Raw genomic sequence first — 16,691 nt, 5'->3', positions numbered from 1 at the left:
CTATTCCACATCAGCTAAACAATCACCACCATAGAAACAACACATTATTCTTGGTATCTGCCTATTTGGTGAAATATGCCTATTATTCAAGTGCAACCTACATTTCATTTAGAGTACCCCTCAAAAGGACGGTGGAGGCTCAATTTGAATTTTACGAAAGCTACCATCAAAAGGATGTCTTGGGAGGGACCTGCCACAGGGAAAACACCAATGTTCCTCATTGTCTTCTTCACAAAAGATGAAGATTGAATGCAACACTCAGAATCAACTAGATATGGCTGTGGTCAGGGCCTTCAATCAAGAAAAGACAATTTTTTGCTCACACATTGTATTCATGGCAGCTACGCAGTGGTGTTGGGCTCACTGTAGTCACACAGGGACACTGGCTGGTGGAGCGGCCATCGCAAATATTTCCATTCACTACATACAGCACAAGAGGGAAAAGGAGCTAGCAAAATTCTACAATGTGCATTTGAACAATTTGGCTTGGAAGTGGCACATATCACTTCTGCTCCCACAGTCCTGAGGCTCTGCCCCAGCAGAAGAGACTCATGGGTACAGCCCCATCATGTACCCCGAAAGCAGTGGGCTGGAAATATTTAGCCACACAGTGATGACTAACACACAAAGAACATATTCGGCCGGGCGCAGTGGCTCATGCCTGTAATCCCAGCACTTTGGGAGGCCGAGGCAGGCGGATCATGAGGTCAGGAGATCAAGACCATCCTGGCTAACACGGTGAAATCCTATCTCTACTAAAAAATACAAAAACTAGCCGGGCAAGGGGCGGGCGCCTGTAGTCCCAGCTACTTGGGAGGCTGAGGCAGGAGAATGGCGTAAACCCGGCAGGCGGAGCTTGCAGTGAGCGGAGATCGCGCCACTGCACTCCAGCCTGGGTGACACAGCGAGACTCCGTCTCAAAAAAAAAAAAAAAAAAAAAAAAAAAAAAAAAACAAAGAACATATTCAATGCCTAAACAATTTACAATGAAACCAGGAGGGAGAAACACTGCCAGATGATCAGAAGCAAAGTGGCAATTCTTGAAACATGAAAAAATAAAAGTTTTAAGGACAGTAGAGTAGTTTATAAATTCATAGGACATGTAACCCAAATAAGTGGTACAAGGTAAAAATACAGATGCAAATGTGCTTAGACAAATTTATTAATGGCAGAGCGACACTGGACCAAAATACTAATATTTATTCTGAAGGTGGTAGGAGGAATGCAAATCTTACTGAACATAATAGCATTCTGTTGCCATGTTTGGAGAGGGTATTGCCTGGGATGACCTGGGAGCTGGCTCAGTTGGTCAATCTTGATTCCATCACACTATTAAAGTCTCTTCAAGTAGCAGTTGAGGAATACTCCTTTTGTGTTAAGCAGAGGAAGATCTTTCCCAATTCATACACTTTTTGCATTGAATGACAGGGAAGCAATGGAGCTAAATACTAAATTCTAATTAACAGTAGCTCAGTTTCATTCCTTCATAACACACAAACACACACACACAAATTTAGCCTGATTAAAGTGCCTAAGAGGTCTCCTGGATAATGGTGCATGAAGAAACAAATCAGTCATAAATATGTGTTTCCTTTGGATTTCCCATCGCCCACTTTAAGCTTCTCTCTACCTCTTCCTGACACATTGGCTCTCGTCCACCTCTTACCTGCTCCACTTTTGATTATAGCTCTCCTACTTCAGTGGCCTTCCTTGTAAATTCCAGAGTACTTTTATAATTCGACTCCCCATGCTAAAAAGATCTAGACTGCTAAGCAAAATGTGTGGATATGCAGAAAATAGAGATTATTAGTTCCATTTCATAATACATTTCTAATTTCTTAAAAGCTGTCACCCCGCTTCCTGTTCAAATCTGCCTTTCCTTTCTTCCTTAGGTTTCAGGTTCTGCATCTGCCAACCGTGTAGAGTAATAAAAACAGCCAAGGAAGAAATATATATATATGTATTTGTGGTGGACATTTTTTCCACATCTTTTTTGTTCTTTTTAGATGTTCTAATGTCCTTTAAGGATCCTGAAAGAAAACACACCTAGGCTCCTTATCTCCCCAGCACAGCATCACAAACAATTGCGATAGAGCATGGTGGTCTTTCCTCCCTACAGGAGAGACAGAAACAAATTTGTTCACCCCTGAGGACGCCGAGGGGAGCAAGGAAATGGGGTGCTTGAGGGGCAGGGCTTGCTCCACATCTGAGCGGCTGGCCTCAGGACAGCAGCATGTGCTACCCTTGATGAGACCCCCAGCTCAGAGCATGAAAGCCTTTTCTCACTCACTCCAGAGATCCTAAATAAAAGCTGGTGGAACCCTCCCAGACAGAGGTCACTTGATTAACCCAGCCCATCTCACCCTGATAACAGGGTCAAGTACTTCTCACTGTGAAGAATTTTCAATTTATTTCACAGACAAGATAGCTCGATCCAAGTCTGCATTGCTGCTCCCCAGGAAGGCTCTCAGAAGAAGCTAAGGAAGGAGGACTGCGAGTCCTTTGCTGGGGCCCTGCCCTCCTATTCTTTAGGACACATCTGCCTAGGATCCCAGTTCTTTCACTGCAGGGGGATCTGCACTGCACCTTTACAAGAAAGGGGCCAAGGCGTGAAATGAGGGCATAAGGACAGCCCGTCTCAAGTTTCAGCTGAGATTTAGAGTACAGCCTTCAAAGCAGGGGGTTCATTTCTGTTGTTTGGGTTTGCTTTGCATTTGTCTTAAATTTCTGTATAATTTATGACACCGGAAGTCAGTTGCATTTGCCTCCCAGCATTCCCTCTCCCTTCCCCACATTGTTCTTTGAGGAATCCATGTCCTTGTCTAATCCTGGTCCATTTGGTTCAGGGAGGGTATAAAACATCTGAGTTGTCACTGACAGCACATTATCCCCATGACTGCAGGGACTAGCTAAGAGATGCCCACTTTAAACAGGTCAGACCAGTGCAAATTGTGAACCTGGAGCTCTCACTGTTGCAATCAGATCAGAGGTACTGTCTTTGGGGTTGATAAACTGGTAAATAGAAGTTGGGGATGCCTGTGGCCATTCTTGCTTTCCTATGTGTTGGTTTCATTCTCAGGTCAACTTCCCATATGGTAGCCAGGAAAACAGATGGAGACAGAGGAAGAGAGGGAAGTAATTTGGTGACACTTTTGAGTGGCTCTGAATTCATCTGTCTCAACTGTATCTCTGGACTTCTCAATTAAATGAATTCAAAAACTCAGTTTTTTTACCCATAAAGTTAAGTGACTAAGTCAGAGCAGACAATGAAAGGACCCCTCCTGGATTGAAAACTATGGGTCCCCAGGAGATGCCCCTGTCTCACAGGGTCTAGACATGTGCCTTGGTGTAATAAGTTCATTTCATGTGCATTTTTCCATCAGGGTAATAATGTCCTCCACAACTAAGACACTAATTTCTAATGTGCTATGTTTGGCATTTGTAAAGTCACTGTGTCTACTTTGCTTTGAGTCCTGGAATAGGCTGATACACTGGCAATTTCCTTAAACAAATTTACAGTCTCTAGCTTGGTACTTTACTTTCTTTTCATGCTATAAATCTGCATAATTCGCATGAGCTCATGCCATTCAGATACATTCTTTCCTTATTGTCCTTGTTTTTCTCCATTTTGAGTAATTGCATTCATTAATCTGTTTTCTCTTATTCCCACCATCCTCTCTTCCAATACATGCCCTTGACTATACCAGTCTATTTAATACGCCTAAACTTTTTTTTTCATTTTCCACATATCTTCTTATCATATAATGAGCATGAATGTAACCATTATCTCTATACTGCCAGTGAACATTTATAAGGCCAAGTACTTTGCTATATCATTTCTTTAATCCTCTCAGACACCCCATGAGATAAGTGTGACTTTGGCTCAATTATTCAACTTCTCTTGTCCTCACCTTCCTCATCTGTAAAATGGACATAATAAATATCAGAGGTGAAACTAGAAACTGGTTGATATTTATGTAAACCTGTGTTCTAACAAAATAGACTCCTCTACATGTGTGCCAATTCTAGGTCACACAGCCTTCAAGCAAGCTAGTTAGTTTCAGATCTCTGATGACATGGTTCACCGATGACTGACACAGGCTGCCTTGAGGGCCACACTCAGCTCTCTGAGAATGCTTTTTGCAGGAAACACACAGAAGAGATGGAGAATGAAGGGAAACAAGAAGTCTAGAGAAAGCAGATAGTCAAAGCAAGACACATCTGTACATAAATATAAGAAGTTTCACAGAATGGACCCCTCTTCTTTCCAAATTTCCCCTCTAAGAATGAAGTAGAAAATAAAACACTTTTAGAAGAAAATATGGAAAGTGTGAGAAATAAAAGTGCACAGACAATGTGGTAACTAGGAAAAAAGGTGACTCTAAATCTGTACCCTCTTCCATACTTGAAAAGATTAAAATCTGGATTTCATGAAAAACGAGTAAGATTTAGAGGAGGTACAACTGCAAATATTCCTATCTAAAGGCTTTGGATAGGGATCTGCTTTCCCTCTAGGTTCTTGGCAATGCTGTGATAAGAACTAATCTATTCTTTCTCCCACCAAAATGCAGTGCAGATAATAATTTGTAGAGTATGATGGGAAGCTGAGGTGGGGAGTGAGGTTAGATGCAAATCTGAGGGGTTACCAGCAGTCCACCCTTCAACTCCACTTCACTAGGAAATGGGGTTCAACAGGGCTTTCTGTGAGAGCTCTGCTCTTCATTACTTGCACACAGAGAAAATTATGCAGGTGAACCTTCTGCCAAGTTAGAAAGTGGCAGCTGAAAAGAGGGTGTGTGCTAGGAGGTAGGCCATGCCATAATTTGGGGTTGTTTTTAACAAGACTATTACAGAAGGTTCTCAAGTCATCCTGGAAGACTAGAGATCATGGGGCTAGAGTATGGGTTTAGTAAACAGAAAATCTCCAAGTACTGGAAGGGAAACAGCCAATATTTACTGAGGAGCTGAGAAGAATCTTATTTTTAATCTATTTACCTGGAAGAACTGAGAAATCGAAATCATTTGGTTTCTAACAGGGCAACTAGACCAAGACTGATCATTTTAACTGAATGGACAAAGAAGAATAACAACAACATAATAATCCCCACTACAGAGATGGGAGAGTCTTTTAAAGTTAAAAGGAGGAAAGGGAAGAAAAAAGAAGACTAAAGGGGAAAAGAGAAAAAGAGAATCTCACACACACACACACACACACACACACACACACACACACACTCAAATGCTCCAGAAGGTAGTGGAGATGAGGAGGAGGTGAACCCCACAGGGCAGTAGAGCTGCTCTGGAGCCAATGTTATTCATTACAAACACAAATTAGATCATAAAAGGATTCGTTATTTGTATAAAAGTTGTAGCTGTTAAACAAGATATACATATCATGTCATTTGATTCTCATGGCACTCTTGTGACAAGTAAGATATTGTTTAGCAACTTGCCTTTTTTTCCACTTGATATCATGGACAATTTTTTGTGTCAGTATACATAGATTAATCTACTTCATTGTAAACTCCACAGAGTATTCCACACAGTAAATAATTTAGCCATTCCCTGCTGATATGGTTTGGCTGTGCTCTCACCCACATCTCATCTTGAACTGCAGTTCCCATAATCCCCACTTGTCATGGGAAGGACCCAGTGGGAGGTAACTGAATCATGGGGGCAGTTACCTCCATGTTGTTCTTGTGATAGTGAGTTCTCACGAGATCTGATGGTTTTATATGGGGCTTTCCCTGCTTCACTGTACACTTCTCCTTGCTGCCACCATGTGAAGAAGGACAGGTTTGTTTCCCCTTCTGCCATGATTGTAAGTTTCCTGAGGCCTCCCTAGCTATGCTGAACTGTAAGTCAATTAAACCTCCTTTATAAATTACCCAGTCTTGGGTATGTCTTTATTAGCAGTGTGAAAACAGACTAATACACCTACCATGAATGCTCTTGCATGTGCTTTTGGTGAAGCTGTAGTTAGGATCACCAGTTTATGGGTCAGAAATGGAGGCTCACAAAGTTGAAGACTCCACAAACAGTTGGTGCCCTCACTCTTAAGCCCCAGTTCTCCAGAGACCCCTCAGACTGGCAGTGGGTATGGCTTTGACTGCAGAGAGAAGCTGAAAACGCCTCCTTTTTCAAGGGACTCACCTGCTCCAGGTCGTCAGCTGACCTTTTGTTTTCTCCCGCTGGATCCTGATAGGGTAGGACAAAGAGTTCAGCAGTGGTGGGTAAGCCGGGAAGCACCGCCACCAGGATGTGTTGGCCTGGAACCCCTGTGGCCTAAGGGACAGACACCGGGGCTCACATTAGTGCTGCAGACAAGAAAGCTGAGAAGGGACCAAGTATTTGGTGGAGGGATCAGGGGTAGGCAGAAGACACAATAAGGGGCCTGAAAGCAGAGGTCTGGGTGTATCAGGCAGAGGATGTGAGAGGCAGCACTGGGCTATAGGTCCAGGCTCCAGAGTCAGGCTGTCTGTGATTTAATCCCAGCTTCAACACCATGAGACCTTAAGCTCATTGCTCATGTTCTCTATGCCTACATTCCTTTAAATAGAAGATAGGACAGTTGCAGTACTTGCCTTGTGCATGGGTGATTTTGAGGATTAAATGAGTTACACATGAAGCGTTTATGGTAGAGCCTGGGGATTCAAATGTTAGCTCTTCTTCCTAGAGAGCACCTCCAAGGTGGGGACCACACCAGTGAAAAGACCTTCACTTTATCATCTGCCCCTCATGCCTTAGTCCTTTCTAACCTAGCTTCCTCCTTCATCATCCCACTGAAGTTACTCTTCAAGTAGACCCAATCACATCCTAACCACCTAACCTAAGAGGACACCCTCATATCACAACCCTCAGGAGGGCCCTGTTGACTTTTCTGCAGCATCAGACCTGATGAGCAACCCTGTTCCCTGAAGCACCCTGAGTCTTCCACTTGGCCACACTGATTCTTCTGTTAAAATTACAGATATCACTCAAGGACTTCTTGTTTATCCTAGCTCACTGTTCTCTCTCTTGAGCTTATACCCCAGGGTTTCCCCTGAATTCTCTCTCTAGATGCTTCTAGAATCAATAGCTATAATCCTAGCTTCTCTCTCCAGCAGTCCAATTCAGATCATGTTCCCTTGTCCAAAATGCTTGCAAGAATTCCCATTGCTAACAGGATTAAGGACATATTCAAGGCCTTCTGCAATATGGTCCCACGCTTCCTTTCCAAACTAATTAGCCACAACTCTTATGCTCTTGCCAAATGGGATGATGTACAATTTCTCAATATTTCAGCCTTTTCCTGCAAATGTTTCTGTGCATGTTATCTCCACCAGAATGTCTTTTCTCTGCCTTTGCTACTTATCCTTCATGAGTCATCTTAAAGCTTATTTATTTCATTATTTCACAATTAGGTGATTCTTAGTTTTTGAACTCCACTGTGTTGCATTTCTTTGAAGTAGCAAGAAATTCCAGGTATTAGGTCCTCACCTAATGTTGTAAGTTACTTAGCACAATGCCAGGTACTTTCTGGGTATATTGTGCTAAGTAACTTATATTATTTTATGCGACCTCCAACAACGTTATTATGATAAGTAACTTATAATATTATTTTATGCAACCTCCAACAACCCTTGGAAGCAAATAGGATTATACCTCACTTTGCAGTGAGGACATATCACATGCTGGGGTCCTCAGGAAGCTGACCCTGAGTTTAGAATGCAGGATGCTTATTAAGAAGTGCTCTTGGGAACAACACCTATGGGAGCAAACAGAAGGAAACAAACATGGACAAGGGAAACATTGAGCTGCCACGTAGGCCCATGACGACCTCAAGAGATCCCAAGGGGAGACAGAATGGCCCTTCAGAGTTGTCTTAAATTGGGCTGAGATGTCCAGGACTTTATATAACTGCACCAGCCTGTCATCAGACATGAATCACCCCAAGAAGTGACATGACTTGGAACCAGGCTGGTGAAGACTGCCCATAGCTCTTCCAGAAAAGACAGTAAGTGTCTCCCTGAACAGAGATATGGGTGGTGCATCTTAATTTCCACTCCAGGAAAGATGGTGGCTGTAGGAAGATTAGACAGTGGCTCAAGGCCATCTAGGAAGTGACTGTTGATGCTTTTGAAGCCTGGTCTGACTGTGAAGCCTGTGTTGGGACCCAGTGCTCTGTACCTCCCTTCTCCAGACACTGACAATGGCTCCTATTATAGCAAACCCCATACTGTTTTATGGCCTTACTAGACTGTAAACTCAGAGATTGTGCCTGAACAATCTTCATTGTACACAAAAATGTTTATAATGACATTCAATTAAAGATTTCATTGTGAAATGTCAGTAGCAAAAGTCATTTTGATGAAGAAAAGGCAAACAATTTAATACTAAATTTTGTTTCATAATGAATAGGAAGAAAACTGCAAATTAGCTGACTCTCAGTTGTACCTCTTATAGGGTTTATTAGTGTACACTTGGCAATGTGGTCCCTTGGGACTTAAGAAAGTGGTCAAGTGCAATTACTGATCTCAAAGTCAGTGTAAATTGCTAGGAACCAAGCTCTGCATCAGCTGCCTCTTGGGATCAGGTAAGTAGGGAGCCTTGGAAACTGGAAGGTATTAATACCAGCACCACTGCTGATATAACCCTGCCCTGAGGGATATTGAGTCAATCTGTTTATTCTGCATATTCCTGATTATGCTGCACAGCAGGCTAGAAATATTGATGAGCAGTAATTTCTAGCCTAATGGACAGCTGGTAGAAAGGTGGAGGTACAGGGCGTCTGATCTCTAGGTAATAAGTGTGAAGAGAAATCAGCCTGGAAGGCTAAACATTGCTGAGCTAATGCTTGGCTGATAAGTCACCTGGGGGAGGACCTATGGGGACACATGTCCCTAGAATGCTGCAGATGAGAAGAGATGGGCAGTGGGTTGATTAAAGAGCATAAGTCATCCTTCTTGGACAGCAGAGGACAAAAACCAGTTGTTACCCTAGAGACAGATGGCTCAGGGCAGAAAGGCCTATTCCTTTTAGGGTTGTAGTCCGGTAGTTGTGCCTTCTGGTGGTGATAATGTGTAAGCACCGATCACGTCACAGATGCTGAGAGCCACAGAGACAGAGGTGGGTGGCATTGTCCAGAGGCACATGAAGATACCCCTTCTTTACCCTAGTATTCCATCTATCCCTGTTTCTCCTTGGAACAAGGGAAAGGATAGCCCTAGAGTGGATTGGTTAGGAAACCACAAAATCAAGATTCAGGCCTTGATGGTTTGACTCCAGAAGCTGATCTTTAAGTGCATGACCTTGGATGAGTAACCTAATATCTCTAAGTTTCATTTCTTCACCTACAGAATGCGAATAATCACAGGTTCAACATCATAAGCTTATCTGGTGGATTAAATGTGTTAAAATAATGCAAAGCACTGAAAAGAGTACCCAGAATGCTTTAAGTGCTAACTAAATATTAACAAAGGTAATGAAGACGGGGAAGACCAGCTCCTTGCAAGAGGCTGAATGTAAGATCTGTTTTCTGAGCAGGGGTTATCTGAATGCCTTTATTTCATCATCTTTTTGTGTCCTGTGGCACCATGTGTTGGGAGCAGGAAAGAATGTTCAGGAAACCTAAATTGATTTTCATTCTGAGCTAACAATATACCCTGGGAGTAGATAACTCACTTCTGATTTTCCGCGTTTGCACAATAAGCTCAAGCTGCCCCATGAGCGGCTATCCCATTCCTCTGCTCACTCATGAAAGTAGAATAAGGGGCCGGGCGTGGTGGCTCATGCCTGTAATCCCAACACTTTGGGAGGCCGGGGCAGGTGGATCACTTGAGGTCAGGAGTTCAAGACCAGCCTGGCCAATATGGTGAAACCCCATCTTTACTAAAATTACGAAAAAAATAGGCATGGTGGCAAGCGCCTGTAATCCCAGTTACTCGGAGGCTGAGGTGGGAGAATCGCTTGAACCTTGAAGGCAGAGGTTGCAATGAGACGAGATTGAGCCACTGCACTTCAGCCTGGGTGACAGAGTGAGACTACATCTCATTAAAAAAAAAAAAAAAAAAAGTAGAACAAGGAGGGGGAGATGTGCCTAAAAGAAGGTGTCTTCTCTAATTGCCGGTGACATTTGCTCAGGGAGGGATAAACCACAACCACCCTGTTGTTCTCTGAGAAACCTTAGGAAGCTTTCTCAAATACACAAAAGCCCAGACATTGGACTCAGGCCCTAAATTTTCATTTTGCAGCTTCATCCTCTATTAGATGTGAGAGTTTAGGCAAGGGACTTAATCTCTCTAAACCTCAGTTGCCTCATCTACAAAGTGTGGGTAATAATTCCTTTTTGGGGCTGTTACAGTAGAGAAATGTCTTTAAAAACTGGGGAAATAGAAATATGACTAAGTGTCATATGCTGAATGCTCACTGCACTGTTATGCTCACAGTAGTGGAAGCTGGAACCTGGGACCACTTTTACTAATTGTATTCACCTGAGGACACTTACATGCTGAGTCCCTTCACTGGCATGGACAGTAGCTGGTTTTATACTCGTCCTAATGGCCTAACTGTGAACTGTGCTACAGAAATGTAGACAAGGGAGTCTAGGATGTCATTGTCCTCCTTCTCTAAGCAGAATAAGCGTCTCAGGGGGCAAGGACCCCATGTTTGTCCATGGTTCCATAGTTGCATCCCCTTTAGTGCCTTTGATGTGTCTACATGTGTGGGGCTCAGCTATGCAGACATCAGGCCAGTAAACTGAACTTCCCATGGGCTCTAGCTTCTTCCTGCTGGGTTTTTGTTTGTTTGTTTTTTGTACAAAATTCCCCTTTCCGTGAAATTATTCAAGGAGAGAAAAGGTACCCAGGCAAGAGGAGAAACTGTGTGCACTCACTTCCACCAGGGATTTTTTGATGACTCGGCCGATGTCCCTCCTCCACTCAGGGATGTCTGGGTTGTAGTCATCCAGGTTTGGAGAAAAGGACAAGCGAAGAGACCGGAATTCCTCTGCGGATATAACAGTTGATAGATTACTATAAGTCAAATAGTCCTGTCAAGACGTTTGTTAGACTTTTTATTTTATACAAAATGGAGGGTCCTTCCCCTTCACACTTACCATAGAGACCTTTTTAGAAGGCAAGTCATTACCCTGTACATATCTCACCAGCCCCTTCTTTTCTTTTTTGTTTTTTTGTTTTAAGGAGCAGAGAGTTTAACAGGCAAGAAACAAGGCAGAAGAAAGAAGGAAGAAGCTCCTCTGTACAGAGACAGAGGGAGGGGGCTCCAAAGTTGAGAGAGGAGAGCCCCCCAATCCCCCTTTTCCCTCTTCCCCCACTTTCCCCCTTCCTCTCCTTTCCCCTCTCTCCCCCTTTCCCTCTTCCTTCCCTTCCCTCTTCTCCTTTCCCCACCTTTCCCACCTCTCCCCCTCCTCTTCCCCTTGCACTCCCCCACCACAGGCGGTGTGGTCTTGGATACCAGCCAGTTATATGAGGAGGCAGTGTCTGATTTGCATAGGGCTCAGGGGATTGGTTTGACCAGGCATGTCATTCATGATGTAGACCGGGAAAAAACTGGCCCTCCCAGCCTAGCCTTTTAATATGCAAATACAGGGTGCCAGGTTGTCCTACACATGTAGGGATGTGTGGGGGCAACCATGTTGCCAGCCACATGTGAGGGCAAGGGCAAGAAGAGGGCAGGGAAGTGCCATGTTTGGTTAGAACCAGTTTCTGATGGCCAGCATTTGCATATCAAAGGTTGCCAGCCAGCTCTAAGAGCTGGCAGCCCTTTATTTTCTAAAACAAACTCCTAACTTTGTACCATGCCTAACTTTGCAGGCTTTGCCCATTATTCCTAGTTCTAGGTTCTGTACTCCTGGATAATAAATGATCTGGAGCAACCTGAATGCATGGCAGGTTTATGACCCTGGGCCTTTGCATACACTGTTATTCTGCCTAGAATGCCCCATTCTCCCCACTGTCCATGAACAAAATATTCAAGCTCTAGTTCAAGCACTCCCTGGCTCACTATCCTCCCCCATCATATTTTAATTTCCCTTTTTATGGCACTACTCTGTTTTGTACATACTTTTATTATTATTATAGGATTATGGAATAATTATTATGATGATTAGATATTTATAATTATCACTGTAATCATTCTATTGCTATATTTTGTTTGCATGGAAGTTTCATTTAATGGAATTTTATGTTATTCAGGGATTTTCTTCATTGTCTCTGTAGCACCTGAGTTAGTTTGGTTCTCTAGGAAGTAAGATGGTGATTACACAGGCAAGGATTACATGAGGGAAATTCTCTGTGCGAGAAAGTGGGCAGGGAGCCACAGGAGTCAGGGAGAACCATCAGACCACCGTGCATGCATACAGGAAAGTCAAAGAGAGGAAGAAAGAGTGGGTGACTACTCAGCAGTCTGAGGAAGGTTCAGTAAGCTGTTCAGGCGTCTTGGAGCCAAAGTCAGCTGGCAGAGGAGTCCCCTGCGTCCCAGGAATGGTTCAGCCTTAGTATCCCTGCTATACTCTGTCATTGGCAGGGGTAAGTCCCTGGAAGGTGGAGCCCTAGCCCTAGCTTGGTGATAAGCTTCAGAGGACAGCACTGGTGGCCTTGGTCAATTACACTCTCCAGAGCTGGATGTCTGTGAAGCCCATTCTTGTGGCCTTGACACCCCTAACCCAGCATAGTGTTTGGCACATAATAGATTCAGATCATATGGCTCCCCTAAAACCTGCCAGTGCCTCCACATTGCATTTAGAATAAAATTTAGATTCTTACCACAGCCTTCCTGCCCCCACATAACCTGGTGGGGACTTCCTTTCTTTCCTCCTGTCCTAACTGGCTTTCCTGCACTCTCTGTGCTCCAGGACCTGTACTTCCCTGTGCTCCTCAATTCTGCTGGCTCTGTCCATACCAGCTTTCTCTACTTCACTGGACTGTAGCAAACTCCCCTCTCATCATTCAGTCTCACCCCAAGAGGTCTTTCCAACCACCCAACCTCAGGTAGCCTCCCTTTCACCATCCCATGCTCCCCTCATCACTGGACGCTCTGTGTCTTTTTCATACTCAGTGCTATTTAAATTATTTTGTTTTCATTGTTATGTCCTTCAAACTAGAATATAAGCTCAATCAGGATGATGGCTCTGTGTTCCTGGCCCTTGGGACAGTGTCTAGCACATGGCAGGTTTTCAGTTACTATCTGAGTCATTTATAATTAATAAACATTTGTTGAATAAATGTATACTTAACTTATGGTGGAGGTTCCTGGAAATTAATGCATTTATTTATTTAATAAACATTTTTTATGTTAAGCACGCCCTTTTGTTTCATTAGGAGCGCTTAGAAGCGACGTTAGGGATGCCAGTTTACCTTCAGGAAGCATAAAAGCTCACTTGGACATTTCCTAACAATGCTAAGAAGTTATCAAACACATGTTTTGAAGACTCTGACATTATAAGTTATGTTTTCATGGCAGTTAATATATTCCAAAGAGGTATTGTTCAAAGCTTGATTATTTTATGAGTCACTGATAGCCTATGTGAATATTACCTGATGGAGAACAATGAAATGTACATTAATTAAATAGTGTGGTAAACAGCAGTGCCAAAGAATCACCCATTAAGTCCTCACTTTTTGCTATGAAGATACAAGTTTATGTCATTCTCACTTTCTCTGTACCTCTTACCAAACTGCAGAGACTTCATCTACAAGGGAGAATGTTTATCTTAGTAAAAGGACGCAAATGAGAAAATGATGCAGCTCCGTCGGTAATTACTTAGCATACTAAACAGCATGGCAGGGAGGGGGCAGGGAAACGTTGTACTTAAGTTGATTCAAGAAATAGGGGATGGGTGTGGGAGGACTGAAAAGGGTAAACACCAATAATATATATTTTTTTGCAGCTGTTGAGAGAGATGCTATACATTTGCATATTTTAATTTACAAGCAAACCTGTGCCCTGGAGCAAATTAGAAGAAACAATGCAAACTAGATTTTCTTTCTTTTAATTGATTGTGTCGCTTTGGGTAGACAAACCTTCCCCTGTCAATTTCTCAAATGTGATGCTTTTTTCAGTCCTATCATGACAAGTCTTCATGTTCCTGTCAATCTCACTAAACTTCAAACAAGTTTCTGTTTCTTCCTGACTGTAAGCTCCTGGACACGCTTTTCTTCAGAGTATTCTGGAAAACTTACAATTGTAAATTCCTTCTCTGTCCCTTGAGATGTAAATCTTCTACAACTCATGAATGTCCTTCTCAAGGATCTGGGAACCATTCCTTTGAAATGACATCAAGAAAGATAGCACCCCTCCCTATCTCCCTGTCTGTGCTGGAGAGTAGGAGACTGACTTCCTTAAGCAGCGATTAACTCACACAGATGGTCTAATCACACTGAAAACCCACATGCTTCCTAAAGTCCTCCAGTATTTTCCCACTAGCTAACCCCAGTGTTTACAAATCTTCCTGCCTTTTCTTTTAGTTGGGTTCAATCTTTCCTGTTTAACTTTGCCTGGTGCAACTTTTATTTAAGGAGTCACACCTGTCATTAAAACTTTCCGATCATGGAGCCAGGTGTGGTGACTCATGCCTGTAATCTCAGTACTTTGGGAGGTTGAAGAGGGAGGATCGCTTGAGGCCAGGAGTTTGAGACCAGCCTGGGAAACATAGGGAGACCCAATAACTTTCTGATTATGTATATGAATCTCTGGATAACTCATCTGGCCGAAGACAAATTAAGGATGGCTGATGGTGCAGGAATTTGCTTAGAAGAGGAAGACAACCTTGTCCAATCTCTTAATGAAGAGACATATGATAACCTATTTTTATAAAGACGGATTCACCCTTGGGTGATACCTTTAAAGAAATTGTAGAAAGAGGAAGAAGCAAACATAGCAAGGGATGGGAGGTGCTTACAAACATACCCTCTGGATTCAGAATTCTTAGCTTTGTTTATTATACTTATCTCATGTTTTCTCATCTGTAAAATGCATAATTATAGAATATTTCTCATAAATCTGAGCAGACTTAATAAAGCAGATCAAACCAAGTGCTTAGAACAGATGCCAGTGGCTAGTAAAGTCTTCATCAATGTTAATTGCTATCACCACCACCATTGTTATTATCATTATCTGTCACCAAACAGCAGAATGACTTTAATCCAGTAATTCCCTATATCTGGGCCATAATTTCCTATCTATAAAATGTGGGCTGGATGAGATAAGGCCAAGATTTAAGGTTATCTCCATGATTCTAATGACATCACCAACATGCATTACCAAGAGGACATCTGTTGGGCTAATAGGTCAGTGCCCATTAGAGCAACCTGTGACATCCAAGAGGGAGAGAAAGGAAAAAAAAAAAAAAATCCAGTGAAAATAAATGAGAGTCAGTTAAGTAGGATAGTTTCAATGCATAGGCCCTGAGTCTAGATGGGTTGGGTTGCAAACCCAGTTGTACCACTTGCTAGCTGGGGCAAGTTATTCACCACTCTGAAAAAATGGGGGTCATAATATCACCTGCTTTACGCTTCATAACAACTAGGGTTGTTATGAAGAATAAATGCATTCCCAGCACACAGAAAGGAGATGGAGAAGGGAAGAAAGGCAGACTTTGCCGCACTCTACACAGTCACTGTTCGACTGCCTCGTACCTCCCTAATGGGACATTGGTAGGAAAATCACAGCCCTGGTTTATTTCTTATTATCTGGGCTGATCAAGCCTTTCAGGAGGCGGGGAGAGAGAATAAATTATAAAATCTAACACCCAGCCATGAAAGGAATAGTGTTAAGGCCTTTTGATCCTTAGATGTGTTCAAAGTTGCTTACAAATTATTTTCTGATTTTGAACGTCAAGTTCGCAAGATGAGCACATTAACAGAACCTGACTCCTCACAGGACAATCCAGTTCCAAATTATCTCATCAAAATCAATTGATTCTGGAACTGGGCAATTGATATTATTTGGACCATAAGCTAGGCTGTCTGTCTCTCTCTTGCTCTCTCTCTCTCTCTTTCTGTTTTTCTTTCGAGATGGAGTTTCTCTCTTGTTGCCCAGGTTAGAGGGCAATGGCGCAATCTTGGTTCAGTGCAGCCTCCGCCTCCCGGGTTCAAGTGATTCTCCCGCCTCAGCCTCCTGAGTAGCTGGGATTACAGGAATGTGCCACCATGCCTGGCTACATTTTATATTTTTAGTAGTGATGGGGTTTCACCACGTTGGTCAGACTGGTCTCGAACTCCTGACCTCAGGTGATCCATCGCCTCGGCCTCCCAGTGCTGGGATTACAGACGTGAGCCACCACGCCCAGCCTCTCTTGCTCTCTTTCTCATCCTCCTTCCCTCCTCCCTCCTTCTGCCTCCTCCTCTCTCTGCACAGCATTTCCTTTTCCTATGTAATTTCTACTTCTTAGATTTCAAAAACTAATTTTTCAGGATTCATATGTACCATTTCCATATTAATCATAAACATTTTTGCCATGTACTAGTAACACTTAGTGCATATCTATATGACTATCTTTCTATGCAGAAAGAGATTTACCAAAATGAAATCAATCCATCAAGTGTTTTTTTCTTTCCAGTTTTCAATCAATGACTCCATCTTTTCATTTCAGTACATTTTCATTCCATCTAACACTGTGACCATATTCAATTTCCCCAACTGATCACAAAATTGTTCCGTAGAGCCGTTTGTCCAAATATCCAGTCTGTGGC

General features: G+C 42.9%; 1 protein-coding gene across 4 annotated transcripts in view; it reads right to left on the bottom strand.

Moving 5' to 3' along the window:
- The window catches only part of LOC105478290 (sortilin related VPS10 domain containing receptor 1), a 596,134-nt gene that overhangs the window by 33,447 nt on the left and 545,996 nt on the right, over window positions 1-16,691 (bottom strand). For all 4 annotated transcript variants that reach the window (XM_071069161.1, XM_071069160.1, XM_071069162.1 and 1 more), the window contains exons 22-23: window positions 10,874-10,986; window positions 6,154-6,285 (exon numbers count right to left, since the gene is read on the bottom strand). In XM_071069161.1, the coding sequence (XP_070925262.1) occupies window positions 6,154-6,285; window positions 10,874-10,986 (245 nt within the window). The remainder of the gene's footprint in view (window positions 1-6,153; window positions 6,286-10,873; window positions 10,987-16,691) is intronic.

This window comes from Macaca nemestrina, chromosome 9 (genome assembly GCF_043159975.1).
Source record: "Macaca nemestrina isolate mMacNem1 chromosome 9, mMacNem.hap1, whole genome shotgun sequence".
Lineage (NCBI taxonomy): Eukaryota > Metazoa > Chordata > Mammalia > Primates > Cercopithecidae > Macaca > Macaca nemestrina.
This window is presented reverse-complemented; position numbering and strand designations above follow the sequence as displayed.